We start from the raw sequence: 14,399 nt of genomic DNA, 5'->3' as shown, positions 1-14,399 counted from the left end.
GGGACCAGCTCGTGTGTGGAAAGCTGCTTCCACACAGAGCAGAGGAGGAGCGAAGGGCAGGTCGTTCCCGCAGGACCCGTGTGGTGGTTGAGTAGTCAGGGCCCATTGCTGGCAAGCAGGATTTTGGTGGAGCCATGTCCGTGGTTGCTTTCTAGGGTGCTTTCCCTGTGCCGTGCTGCAGCCTGTGATAAATCAGCCATGGCTCAACTGCCCAGGAAGGCGGGACAGTCCTGCAGCCCCAGCCAGACCAGCGAGCTCAGGGGAGAGAGGCAGGGAAAGAGCCAGGTGCCAAAGCAGCAGGTCATAGCAGAGATCATTTTGCGTTTCATGGAGTACAGCTGTTCCTTCATCCCGCCTGCCCTCCCCTCCCCGGTCCTGCTCCTGCCTTGCCAGGAGCACACTTTCGTACAAAGGTCCGAAAAAATCAAGACCATGTCTATTCTGTGGGAAGAAAAGATTTCCTTTGTTGTAATTCCTCTGTTCAGCTCTGCACAAGGCCCTCGCATGGGGCACAGCAACGCACTCTGTGTGACAGGGACAAAAGCAGGTGACTGTGGGGATGGCTGAAAGCAAACCATGACTTGTTCTCTTCTTGCTACAATCTTGTTGACTTGCTGGAGCTTTGCAGGAAGAAATTCATACAGGTTTTCTTTGCATAGTAATAGTAAAGGCTTTTCTTGCCAGAAAAAAGGTGGGGGGGGGGAAGGAGGGAGTATTTATCGCAGAGACAAACACAGCCTTGCCAGAAATGGTTTATGCCATTTATGCGAAATGATCACTTTCTGCTTCCCAAATGTTGTATCATGGCCCTGATTCAGCATGGTGGACAGGGTGCCGTGAGGGCTCAAAGGCTGGGCGAAGCTCTTTCTTAGGTGGGTGCTGGCGCAGGAGGGGAGGGCAGTGCGCGGCGGAGGGAGGACAGCAGCGGGGCTCTGCCAAGAGCAGGCTGCCGCACAGCTCGCCTTGCTGGTGGTGTTTGGTGGGTTGTTTTTTTTTTTTTTAACTTCTTTTTGCATATAGTTGGGAAAAAGTAGCCTACGTTAAAAGTCATGGTTAACGTGCTCTTGACACCTCTTGGACTTTGCAGACACTGCTGGGTGTCCCCAGGAACCCACCTGCAGATTCTGCACAGGAGCATAAAAGCTTGCGCTCTGATACAGCCAGGCATTCAGCTGCTGTGCCGCGGCAATGGCCGCGGCAGTGGGGCTGAGCTGATGTTTGTCTCTGATGGGTTTTACTCGATGCCGTCTTTTAATGCTTGGTGGGGTGTGTGAGAGTGGGTGGTGGTGTGTGTTCACTAGGATGGTCATGGGGTTCCTTTAGTAGCTTTACAATCATAAGGGTTTGCAAACTGAGCACAAGCTATAAAGCAATTTGTTTGAGTTTTGGGGCTGATCCAGTTTTACTGAAATGGGTAAAAGAGCCTCTCCTGCCTGGAAGGTTCCAGGCCTTTTTTTTTTTTTTTTTTTTTTTTTTAGCTAGTTCAACTTTCTGCAGAAGTGAGTCCTCAGGTTTAAGTAGCTTCATAGGCTCATGTCCATCTGGTTCATGAGTGACATGGAGCCGCAGCGAACTTCATTGCCATCAGCGCAGCATGGAACTGCTCACTGAGGCTCCATTGTGCTTTTCCAGTAGCAGCTTTAATGCCTGAATTCAATGGCCTTTCCCGAGCTCTTCTGAATGAGTGGCAGAGGGCTTTAAATTAATATTGTTTCACTAGTATATAGTTGGTTGATTAATGTTTTGGTACCTTTTTTCAGCCAGGTAAGTAAAATCCGGTTGGGGAAGAGGGATATTTGGTGATGCTTGTCCCTGTCTCTGGATTTTATTTATTCTGAAGCATTGCTGAACTTCTGCCATGATCATGTCACTAGTTTTTATGTCAAATCTCTGCTTTTGCTTCAGACACTGTTTCCTCTGCGACGTATTTAATCGGCTGCAGCCTTTCCCGGGGTGCATGGCCCCAGGTGCAGACCAGCCGTGGAAGGGGCCTTGTGTTGCAGAGGTGGACGGAGCTTCACCGCTGGCTGCCCCCCCCCGGGAAAATATAGTTTACAATACCTACAGTTTTAAAGCATGAATGCTTAATAAGGTACAACTAACCCCTTTTCAGCATGCCGTCTGTTACAAGCAGCTTGTGTTCCTGGTGCTTTGGCAAACCCAAACCTGGAGGGACCGTTGCCAGCGCGGGGCCAAGCGAGCACCGCGCCGGGCCGGCAGGAGAGCTGTGCGTGTCTGTGCAATGACCTTTCCAGACTGCTGGGTATAAAATGTTGAGGTCATTCGTGAAACAAATAGTTGCAGTCCAGGGAGATTGGAGTGTTTTAAAATGCGCCTCAAAGAGCCAAATGACCTTTACTGTTTCTTGCTAAATTTAAAATGCTCTCCAGAGGCCTGGTACTGCGGTTAGCCAGTGAGGCGGGCTGGAGGCAGCCAGAGCAGTTTGATTTAGGGTGCGTGCCAGACCCCTGGGATTAACACGGCTTTTGGAGTGACTCCCGCACTGGGGAAGGTGCCACGTGCTCGGGCTGGAGCCCCTCAGTCCCGAGGTCGCAGGATGGTGTGCAGGTCACGGGATTGAAGCTGGCCATGGGACAAGGGTGGACATTTGGTGTCACCCACGGGCTTATTCAGCCTCTCGGCGGGGAGGGGGTGGGGGCAGCTACACCTTCTCTAACTGGATTTAAAGGTGGATCTGCTAAAGCCAGAGTCAGCTGGGCAGGGGTGGTGATGGGGGTGTCAGAGTGAGGGCACTAACACCAGCGAGTGCGTGTGTGGCCTGGGGACGCGTGCCCGCACGGTGTGGGGTTTGACTCTTCTGTTTAAATTTATGGAATTGAGTTTCTGTGTCTTAATAAACACGTCACCCCCACACCCCGATATCCCCTCCAGCAACAAAGCTGTTAATGAGCTAACATTGTTAACAATTAATTAATTGTTAATGAGCCATAACCTGGCTTGGGCCAGGGCGGGTGAGCGTGGGTGAATGGGCTGCAGTCGGTCACTGGGTGAGTTGGGGCTTGGGCCGTGGGAACTGAGACCGCTCAGAAACCGTCCCTTTTTGGTTAAAACACTTAAAGCTCAGAACTGGACAGCCCTGGGACGTAACAAGTTGGGGGGTGCAACACACACAGCGGGGTGGGGGCGTTCAGAGAAGGGCGTTGCTGGAGGAGGGAGCCTCAGTGCACCCCGGTGTGGAGTGGGGCGGCCCCGGGGTGCCAGAGCCGGGGGCTCAGGAAGGACACGCTGCTCCCAGGCTGCTGCAGCTTCGGGGTCTGCTCAGCCTCTGCCGTGCCCTCGCTGCCCCTTCTGGTGACAGCCAGCTGTGGAACAGCTGGAGCCAACCTCCCTGGGGTGGCGTGTCATGTCCCCCCCCAGCATCCCCCACAGGCTCCTCGCCGGCCTGTCCCTGGCCACCCTGGGCATGTGGGGCACTACGGCTCCAGTGGTGGGTTGGGGAGAAAGAGACTTTGGGTTTTGGCAGGGTGATGTTTCAGCAGACCCTGGTGGGGGGCACTGTGGGCCAGGGAGGGGGTAGATCGGGGTTGAGATGTCCCCCCCGGCCCAGCACAGGTGACAGCGCCAGGCTCTGCCCGGGCAGGGTCTGAGCCACTGGCTCTGCCAGAACACAGGGAGCCCGTGCTGCTGGAAGCACTCAAGCTCTGGGAAGAAGTTTCACGCGTCCACAGAGACTTTGTTTCATATTTTATTGAATTTCATTTATATTAAATTAAAAATATATTTCTGACAGATTCATGTAACAAAAAGGCAGAACAGTTTTCAAATTGTTCAGCTGGGATGAGCGTGGGTTGATGCAAGGTGGGTCGCAGTCTACATTTGCCTTAACAAACAGATAAAGCTCTACCCCAAGGACCATGAGGAGAAACTCGGGACTGCACACGGGGCGGAAAATATAACCACACAAAGAGAAGATCCACAGGTTTCTCCCCAGTCTCCAAACAAGACAAAAGGGGAGGGAAGAAAAAGAAAGAAAAAACAAGAAACCATGAAAAGAAGGGAAATTATGCTAAAATATGTACCTAATATTAACCCAGGTCAGTATGTATTTTAACAGTGCATAATCCTCAATAGCTAAAATATGAGAAACAAAAGGTTAAAGTAACATTACGCCACACGCAATTGGCATACCCTACTGTGTAAGCAAGTGCAGAAAGTCTGAACACACCACAATAGTGCTAAAACACAGAATCACACAGAATGCCAAAAATGGTACTTCTAACCAAAACCAGAGGGTGGGAAGGGAGAGAAAGAAAAGGGGAGGAGCGGCTTAAATCACAAGCAAATTACCTATATACAAATCAACCCTAAGGACAATTATGTTCCAAATAATGGTGTCCACAAGGAAAATAAAAGCAACATTATCCTTATTTACAAATGCAACTAGCTGTGTCTTTAACAAGCTATAAAAATACTATTCACATTTTCAAAGTAACATACAGTAGTTTTTGTATTTTTTTTTTTGTTTCAGAAAGGCAGCTAACTCTGAATGCATCACTTTGCGAGAAATGAGTCTCTTCCCCAACGTGCTGACGCTTCTCTTCTTCTGAAGGTACTTCCTAAGGCAGAAGTATTGTTTTGTCTCTTTGCCCTTTGAGACCAGGGAGAATTGGCTAAAACTCAGACCCTCCCCATCTCTGCCTCTCACCCGCCTCCCTGCAGGTGGCCGGGCTGGCTGCCCTGCGCCAGGCCGGTTGCCCTGGGCCACCCTGGCTGCAGGGAGCGTGGCCCACGGCAGCAGCCGCCCCCCGCACCACCCCCACGGCATGGGGCAGGAGCTGGGCACTGCTCCTGCGTCACCTCCCAGAGGGGGCTCAGCCTGTGATTTTGAGGGGACAGTGTTCTCCGGGCCTGGGACTGGAGCCTCATCACAAAAGTTGATAGTTCAAGACTGCCAGGTCAGGAAATACATTTTGGATGTCTCCGTTTTCAGGAGGAGACTGCTATTTCCCCTCCCTATGCGAGGGCTGCTACCTCTTCAGAAATTCCAGCTTACGATGTTGGGGAAATTGCAAAAACTGGGCCAAAAAAAGGATTAAAACCGTAGTGGATAATGTATTGAATATGTACCAATTTCCAACATTAAAATGCTATAAAAAATGTGTTTTCATTGACCTGCATTTTCCTCTTAACACACGCCACCATAAGAAGGCAAGTACCCAGCAACTACCGTCAGTCCCCCTGCTGAAAGGAACAGTGCTGTAGTGCATTCAAAGTTAGCTACCCCTTACACAGCTGCTCAGTTAATAATCGACCCATTTAACAGCAGTACCAGTTTATGCTACATATGTCAGAGTACCTTACCTCAAAAGAACGGCATACATATCTACACTTACTTATAAAATACCATTCACAGTTTATTACTGTGGTTATCCCAAAAGGGTTTAGTCTTCGGAGTGCTATGGACAATACAGTGTTTTCTCCCTAAGAGGCCTCGGAGGCTGGGCAGGGTGTGGGGATGGCAGCGCTGGGGGACCAGCACTCGCGGCTCCATGTTCGTGTGTGCCCTGCTCACCCCCCAGCCGCCAGTGAGGGTGCCGTGCGGACGCACCTCTGCCCCGGCAGTTTCACCCACGACACGTACGGAGCACGATTTCATGGCTTTTTTATTGGGGGATGGGGGGGGCGGGGTGAAGGACTGGGACGTAATTACTCGCACTGCGTTAACGCCTTACAAATCTCCCCGTAAAACCCCTCTCTACCAAGGTCCGCAATGCTCGCTCTCCAAATTAAATAATGGGGAAAAAAAAAGCAGCTCTGACTCCTCTTGTTTCCTAATCAGGAGAACGTCCCTGGGTTTCCCCGCACGGCTTTTCCTGGCCTGTCGGCACAGAGCCCAGCTGGAGGATGCCCTGGGTGGAAGCAGCTCTTCAGGAGGCTCTGCTCAGGAGCTGCACCGGCTGCAGTTCCAGCATGTCCCACCGAGTCCCACCCCCACCGCTCAGACCTGAACACCCGCAGGCACCCTCCGAAAGGCACTCTGTGCCTCCAAACCAACGGGCACCCCCAGGCCCAGCGCAGAACCATCGACTGAGCCGCACCCGCCGGGAATTGCCCCACGAGCAATGAGCCTGCCGGCGTTACACCTATTCATCCACACAACGGTACAGGAACATGACCCTGTGCTAAAATAAAATGATAGCAAAGGTGGAGACGAGTGATTTTTGGACATTTTTAGAGTGGTGCTTCTAGCCGTGGAACTTTATTTCTGTTATTTATTCTGAATTTGAAAACCCCGTTTGTAACAGTGCCCTTTTGTACCTGCGTAACACTTGGCAAGAGCAAGAAAATAAAAGAGAGGGAATCTTGCAAACACGGCAGCGCTGCAGAGGCTGCCCTGTGGGACAATGTGGCTCCTTGCACGGGACGGAGCGTGAATATTGCAGTCAACCACCCCCGCCCTGCACAGCCCCGGCTTTCCAATAAATATTTGAACCCAAATCCAAGGTTTTCTATCACAACAGACGAGCTGTTGTGTCAGCAGCAGAGGTCCAAGATCCATGGGAATGAGAATATTGCAAGTGACAGAGCTAGAAATGAACAGTCTTCATGTAACTGCAAGGAACGCCACCTTTTAAAAAGTATTTGCTGAAGGGAACTTGAGGCGATACTGTCCCCTTCGAGGTGCTCTGCAGGAGCCAAAGAGGTGACCGATAACCAGAGGGTGGGCTCTGGTTCATGCTACAGCCTCTATTCCACCTGCCACCCTGAAGCTGAACAGTCTTCAGAGCAGGTCGCGACCTACCTGAGCTCAACAGTTCCAAATGGGATTTGGAAATCAGGGTGGAAGCCCCGACACGCCAGTTGTGCAAAGCGAGGGAAAACTCCATCCCAACAAGTGAGTGAGCGATGTCCCTGCCGTCAGTCCCTGCCTGCGGCTTTTATGCTACTCCCGTTCCCCCCGCACTGAAAGGGTCGGCAGGCACAGGGCGCGAGTGTCCGTGTGGGTGCTGCAGTGGCTGCTCCCTTTCCATAAAGAGATGCCCGCCCAGGGTGCCCAGGGCTCCCAGGGGGAGCAAGGCTGACCGGGATTGCCTTCAGTTATCCTGGGGATTACACGACCAACAGCCTAATTCTGAGTTGTGCCAAAGCCTCCTCATCTCCCGGGTGGTACAAAGGAGCCCAAATAATCCTTCATTCCTTTAGCTGCCACCATGATGCAGGACACCTATGCAGACACCCCATTAGAAAAAAAAAAAAGATTTTTTGTTTAATATCTGAGTTTCCCATACAGATCCATCCTCAACTCCCCCCCAGTCTATATTTCTAGGCTGGCTCACCTCACAGCTAGTGCTTGTCACAGCTCGCTCTGGAGCTACAGAAAGAACTGATCCACAGAGCCGGGGCCAAGCTGGTCTTTCAGAGGTGCCATCGGTTTTGCTTCTAGGCTGGGATTAGTGGTGGCTGGGGGGGGGAACGCTCCCCTGTAACCCCCTCTCAGTCCTTAGTGCAGCAGCTCGTGCACAGGCTGCCCTGCCCCAGGCCCCGCTATGCAACTGCCCCTGGAACACAGCAGCGGGGCAGGAAAGGAAAGGTATTTTCCCATTACTCATAGAATCATAGAGTGGTTTGGGCTGGAAGAGACCTTAAAGATCATCTAGTTCCAACCCCCAGGAATAAATGAAAAGAGATCACTGCATACAATTCCTGCAGTCAAGAAACGCATTTTCTACCAAATAAGTGCTGCAAAGGAAGGTTAATGCAACCCTCCGCTGTACAAAGGCAAGGATTTCTGGGCTGAGCTTACGGTACCTGACACAGACCCACACTGGTGATGCTCGCTTGGATTTATTTCCATTTCTTGCTACCTGTGAGAGATGACCCGTCTGAAAGCAAGCTGTAAATACGCGGCTACATCTGAGCAAAGGGCCCTGTAAGAATCCCTCCTGGCTATTCTGCAGAAAAAGAAAAATTTGAAAACAGCTGAAACTTAAAAGTAGTTGGTTTCAGTCAATTATGTTACAGCAAGTCAATCAGATCCCACATCCACATCTGTTTGAAATAACCCTCAGGACAATAATAACATCTAAGACAGGTATCACCGAAGGAAATTAGGAAAAAATAAGGTGCTGTTGTCTTTGATTTAGCGCATTGCTTTGTGCCTTGGCCAATGGCTGATACACACCTGGGCATCTGCTCTTGAAAAGTTAGTCACTGCTCTTCTGTCGCGCAGGCTACGATAAGGGAGAGCCAAACATACACAAATAGGAGACTGCATTATAAAATCCACAAAACCTGATGGTGCTGTGTACAGATACCAGGGTAGAGCTAGAGAATTAATTATACCTGAACAAAACATTTCTGCTGATGCTCTCACCTACTGCTTTGTGCTGACAAAATGCAGTTTGTGTGGAAATACCTGCTTTTTCCCCAAACCTGTGATTATTCATTTAAAAGCCTGACCCTCGTACATTTTAATAACATCATCAGTTGAATATTTGCCCCAATTTTGCCACGTGCATTTGCCCCCCTTCCTTTCAGCAAGCCAGCGGCCATACCCATGCAGGCAGATCCGCGAGTTAGGGCCAGCCAGGTATTTCTGCTGATCAGGTTAAAGCAGCCGAACACTTCTGCTCTTAGTTCTGCCCGTTTTTCTTTAACCGTAGTTAAACTTTGGCAGAGAGACAAAAACCTGCTGTAGCAGCTCAGGGGCACTGCTCTTCCAGAGGAGACGTGCACGTTTCGGGGCTGTGTTCAGAACACCGCCATTCCTACTGGGGAAAGGAACCAGTTAACGGGATGCCCAGCCCCACGCGGGCCCGTAGGCTGCAACACAAGTCAGCTACTGGCACAGCAGGAAACATAAAGACCATTTTTTGGCAACTGCAACTCAAATCAGAAGCTCAGGGGGGCAAAAAAAAAAAGTCCATTTGTGAGGCTGCAGTCTGTTGAGTTTTCCATCGTCAGGAATCACTGTGTTCATTAACCCTTTGTTTGTCCCCTGCTGCTCGGGACACAGCCAGCACGGCCTGGCCCCCGCGCAAGGTACCGTCCCTCCTGGCCTCTCTGCTGTCTCGCTCCAAGGAACCTCTGCATTTCCACACTACTTAATATATTATATCACACCCACAGTCAACAATTAAAATGAATAAATAATTCAAGTTTTGTAAGAAATAAAATGTTAAATTGTTAAAAACCACAGTTATTTACATTTTGATTATTCGACAGGCTTGTTCCAACACTGGTACCACAGAGAAAGAAACAGCCTCACCTTCCGTTAGCAGCGACATCCCAGCACTGTCCCACCGGGTCTGGAGGCGTGCACGCTTCTGCCCCAGCAGCCTTTGGGCGCAGCTCTTTGAATTCAAACTGGTAAGCTGTACCAGGATTTTATTTTATTTTTTCTCCATTAGGAGTTACTCTGTTACAAGACTTGTTCAGGGACAGATCAACCCGTTTTTCTCCACCTACCTATGTAACCCGGGCTGCTTCTGCACTGAATCAGGACATCCACAGCCCTGTGCCGGTCTTTGTCCCCAGGCAGCTTGGCAATTGTGTCCCAACCTGGCAGACCTTTGCCCGTGCTTCAGACGACACCCTGTGAGCGCTGCCACTGTCAAACCTTCCCTGGAATGGGATCTCCAGGACCTCAGGCCGCCCCCCATGCCCCTAACCGCTTGCCAATGCCCGCTTCTGTGTCCTGACAAAGTCATGAGGAGTTACGGGAGGGCACCAGGAAGAGGCAAGGCCTCTCACGTTCATGGCTTTTTGTAACCATCTATCCCACTTGAGTGGTGTGCTGGTCACTTGGCGCAGCCTCCACAGACCACCTTGGTACCACTTGACCCAGCATTTCCTTTTAATAGCTTCCAAGATCTGTACTTGTTCTTGCTGTTTTCAGACTCTTCAGCTACCTACTCGGTTTACAGGTTCAATACCTGCCCCGCAGCTGGTTCAAGCTGGCCTGAACACACCTGATGCAGAAGCAGGCTGTTGGCTGAACCAACCTTGACCTAGTGATCACACACAGTTTGTTCCCCATCTACAACCAACCCAGGTTTGAAATCTCTTCATACCTTTGTCAAGCTGACCCTCAGCCACCAAGATCTGGGTAACTACTGCTCGTTTCTTACTCCTTCCTCTGCTTACAGCTGGCAAGCTGTTCAGATGGCAGGACTCTGGAGGCGCTTGATGCCATTTCCAGAACACTGGTTGTTGCTGGTTTCGTTGCTAGGTTAGGTCACCCCAAAGATCTCGACTTTACCAGTACTGAAGCGCATAAACTGAAATACCGTTGTACCACCTAAGATTGCCATCCATCGGGTATTGTTTCTTCCCCTTTAAAAAAGCCTTGATGAATAGAGACATAGGCAGATCTTCAAAGGTACTTAAGAGTTCCTTAAGATTTTCGGTGGGAACTAGGTATGCAAATGCTCTTACACACATGGGTCTTACACATCTGCCTCAGGTTGCTAAAAACGTCCAGAACTCTGGCTGAAAGGTATTTCCAAAGAGGAGCAGGCCAGGGGGTGGGGTGTCTACCTAAAAACTGAGGTTGATGAAAGCAGAACTAAGTGCAAGGAGACTGACTTATTTACAATTGTGACCGAAAGCTCTGCGAGTCATGCACATTTTGACTTCTCAAACCGCATATGCACCGACTTCTGTGCCAGAGTACTCCTCCTTCTAGAAAAAAGTATTCCATCCTGTGCTGCAAGCCAGAGCAAGCCATTTGTCTCCTCCGATGCCATTCAGGGCTTGCTCTGCTGTCCTTCACGTGGCAGCAGTAAGAGCTGGCTGCTCTGTCACTGTATTCTCTGAAGCAGTCAATGCAGTGGCCTGTCAGAACTGGTGGACATTGTTCCAAAGACTTGATTTGCTTCATTTTGGCATTTCCACAGTCATCCTTTACATAGAATTAATTTTTTTTAATTTAAAATTATTGTTTTGCATTTTGCTGGTCACTTCCATATTGCTTCATTCAAAATCCAGAAAACAGTTCAAATAAAATCGAAGCTTAAGTGCAAACAAACTTTCCAGTGAACCGCTATGTGCGTTTTCTCCAGTCCAGTGTCTGTCTTCCAGTTTCAAGGACCCTTCCCACCACCACCCCACAGAACACCAGCAGACTTCATGACCCATACCCAACTCTCCGGTTCTCCATCTTGTCCTCAGTGTTGCCTGACAGCATCCCCAACTCCCTTCATGATCACGAAGAAGAAAAAGAGGGAAGAATTTGTTTGGGTCTTTTTATACCTATAGTCAGCAGGTATAAAACAGGAAAGCAAAGCTTTTTGCATACAAATCTTGGTTTCTTGGCCTGTCTTTTAGCTTCAAAAAGAAGATGTGGGAGGTGTGGTTTTGTTACTCTTCTGAAAGGGTTTTTGTGTTTAACGTGTTTGTCGTGTTGGCACATATACAAAAATGGCCGTGTCATGTACCAGTTCTAAGCTGGAGTCTCTGTGGTTAGGAATTGGCACAAAATCATGGTGTGGCTCAGAAAAAGGGTTTGTTTAGCTGTATATTAGAGTCACATCATCATTTCTTGGAAAGCCACGATGAAGATCTGAACGATTATGAAACGCCAGGTTAGCCATTTTCAGTTGCTGGGATAGAAAGTGTTAGAGAAAGAAATTGGATTCTCAATCTCAATTACTATGCTATCACACATGATATAAAAATTGTCCATTTTCCCCCTAATGGAAACTGCATTGAGATTTCCAGGAATGCTGTACGGACTCTCCTCAGCTCCTGCTGACAGAAACAGCCCCTCTGTGGCTTTCCCTACAGCGTCTGGGTTGAATCACTGAGAACTAGCTCCACAGCAGGCAACACTGCCGCTGGCCTTTACTGGTACTGTCTGGCTTCTCTGACCGTCCGACCCTCTAGAGCTGCGGAAAGTGAGAAACGCCAGGTTGTACGCGCCTTCTTTCAGTCTCTTTCCTTCCTTCCTTCCAGGTTCCCAACCCAATCTGCAAACGACTCCAAGACATCCTTTCACTTGGAAATAGCAAAAATGAGTGAACTGGCAAGAGGAGGAAGCTCATGGGAGAAAGAAAGGGAGGGAGGGGAGAGAGAGAAAAGGAGAGCAAGAGAGGAGGAGTGAGGCAGCTAGAAGGGGTTGCCTTTCCACTTCCGTAAGACCGCGGTCACTACACCACCGTATTTCGGTGTCTGTAGGGCGGCGGGGGCAGCACAGTGCCAGGCTTCAGGGAGAACTCGGAGAGGTATTCAGGATTCTCTGCCACAATGGGCCGGATCCGTCCGTTCTGTTTGTAAAAGTATTTTGTGCTGTACTCTTGCAGGTAGTCCGGGTGCTGGAGGGTGCTTCGTGGGGGCAGGCTGTGATTCCAGTAGTCTGGGTTGTCAAAGGCCTTCTTGGCTTTCTCCGGCAAATTGTTCTTCAGGTACTCAGCATTTTCCAAGGTGTTTGCAAAAGTGTTGAGGTACAATGGCTCGTTCACGTACTCATCCTCTGCTTTGGGCTGCCCGTTCGGAGCATTGTGATACTCTGGGTTGTCCACAGCTTGGAGATCTCCATTTTTCCGTCGGGAGACAAATGGGTTCTCTTCCACTGGGTTTAGGTAATCTAAGGAAAGATAAAAAATAAATGAGCAAAGAGAGGGAGTAATCCATCCATGTAGCAAGTATCACGTGTACATTACTACCAGGCTGTACCAGAAGCAGTACTTGGACGTGTTTGTCCTCCACCCCAGCCATTCCTAGAACTGCAGATGAGATCAGGTGCCAACTATGTTGAACGCACTTGCTAAAAGTGAAGAATTTACAAACTAAACAGACGATATGGGTTAAAGTGAAGACCCTGGGAGATGAAGGGACTCATCAAACATACTGGCAAACTAAACTACAGCCGTTGCTGAGCCATAGCCTGTCTTGCTTGAGCCTGGGCTCCCTCTCAGTGTATGATCTACAGAGCCAAACACGCCAAGCGACTCCTGCCTCTGCTGCTGACTCTCTGTGCAACCTTGGACATACCTGGCAGTCCCTCTAGAAAGCTCTGTAGAAATCTTAGTTAAGCCTCTCTGTACAAAAACCATCCCCAAGGGCTAACTTCTAAGACAGCTTCATTTCTAATAGAACAATTTGCCTGATTAAAAACCTTCCATCCCTGAAGGACAAAGGGCCTCGAAGCATTATGGAAAAAATTATTCAAATGAGCCCTGGAAAGAGTACACGAGAGCCTTACATCAGCGCCAAAACAGGACTTGCAGCAGGTTCAAATTACCTTCTGTGGATTAACAGCACAAAAAATTGTAGCTGAATTGCAGAAAGGTTTTAAAGCATATGGAGCTTGTGTGGAAAGCTAGACAGGGCGCGGGGAGGGAAGAGAAACATGAAGAGACTGGCTGTCCTAGGTTAGAAACACACGCTTAGTAAGGTCTCTCCCACGGTCACACACAGGTGACCAAGCCACGGGGCAATGGAGTTGTTGAGTGTCATGTCCTGCTTTGCCCTGTGTATAAGGAGGTCTCGCTGCAAACCAGAAAGCCAGTCAGCCTGGGCGGGAGGGGGGTCACTGACACTGACACTGCAAGGGAACGGCCTGGAGGTGAGCCAGGGACAAGAGGGACGGGGGGTGGGACCCCTGCAGCAAGATACGTCAAAAGCATCCAGTTCGCTCAAGTCTGGAAAAGGTCAGATCAAATCACTTCCACTATTAATTTTGCCTTTCATCTCACAGCCTAGAGGTTCCCTACAAAACGGGGGCTCCAAGCCCCCGCCATTAGTGAGGGATGATCTCTCAGCCTGCCCATGTCACACAGGGATTGCCGACACGAGACCTCTGTTTCCGGTGGCGTGGCTCTGGTCGTGGGCTCTGGAGACAGAGTCCTGCCTGCAAGGAGACAGGCCCCTGCCTGTTGTAAGAGGGTGGCTATGGTCCCCTTCAGCTCTGGTTTTATCCAGGATGGGGAAAAAACTATTAAGTGTGTAAGTTCAAGACTTAGCGAGTACCTTTGAATACATAGCTAAAACTTTGCTGGATCTGAAGTGAACAGGCACGTGTGCCTGTACCAAGACCGTAGTGGGAACATACTATTTTTTAGCGATGACAGCCAAGCAGAGCTTTGATTTGAATCCCCCAGCTGACAGACAGCATGCAGCATCGTGGCCACACTGCGACATCCCTGTGTCTGCGCCCAGTGAGGCAGGCGGGAGGTCCTTTCTCATCTGCAACATCCCCGAGGGCTCCGGTGGCACCTGGGAAGTGTGTAAGTTCCTGCAGCACTCTGAGGATCCCCAGGGCGAACCTGGACGTGAAGATACGCATGGGCTCATGCCGAAGCAAACTCACAGCATCACATCTCTTACTGCAAGGTGGCTGCTGAAGCGTACTGCACGTGTGCGCTCCCACAACGGCTACTGCTGTGGGTCAGGCCCCAGGACTCCCTCCCTCCATTTCCACCATGTAACACAAAGGG

The 14,399-nt window shown here is 50.0% G+C and overlaps 1 protein-coding gene across 13 annotated transcripts in view; it reads right to left on the bottom strand.

Moving 5' to 3' along the window:
- Positions 1-3,699: 3,699 nt before the first annotated feature.
- Positions 3,700-14,399, bottom strand: part of ERBB4 (erb-b2 receptor tyrosine kinase 4) — a 630,732-nt gene continuing 620,032 nt past the window's right edge. For 7 of the 13 annotated variants that reach the window (XM_074596229.1, XM_074596231.1, XM_074596232.1 and 4 more), the window contains one exon: positions 3,700-12,547. In XM_074596229.1, the coding sequence (XP_074452330.1) occupies positions 12,111-12,547 (437 nt within the window). In that variant the 3' untranslated portion in view covers positions 3,700-12,110. The remainder of the gene's footprint in view (positions 12,548-14,399) is intronic. The other 6 variants (XR_012588534.1, XR_012588529.1, XR_012588530.1 and 3 more) reach the window with 6 other exon arrangements.

The sequence above is a fragment of the Larus michahellis genome, chromosome 7 (assembly GCF_964199755.1).
Source record: "Larus michahellis chromosome 7, bLarMic1.1, whole genome shotgun sequence".
NCBI lineage: Eukaryota > Metazoa > Chordata > Aves > Charadriiformes > Laridae > Larus > Larus michahellis.
The sequence above is the reverse complement of the archived record's forward strand: the minus strand, read 5'-3'. Positions and strand labels throughout refer to the sequence as shown.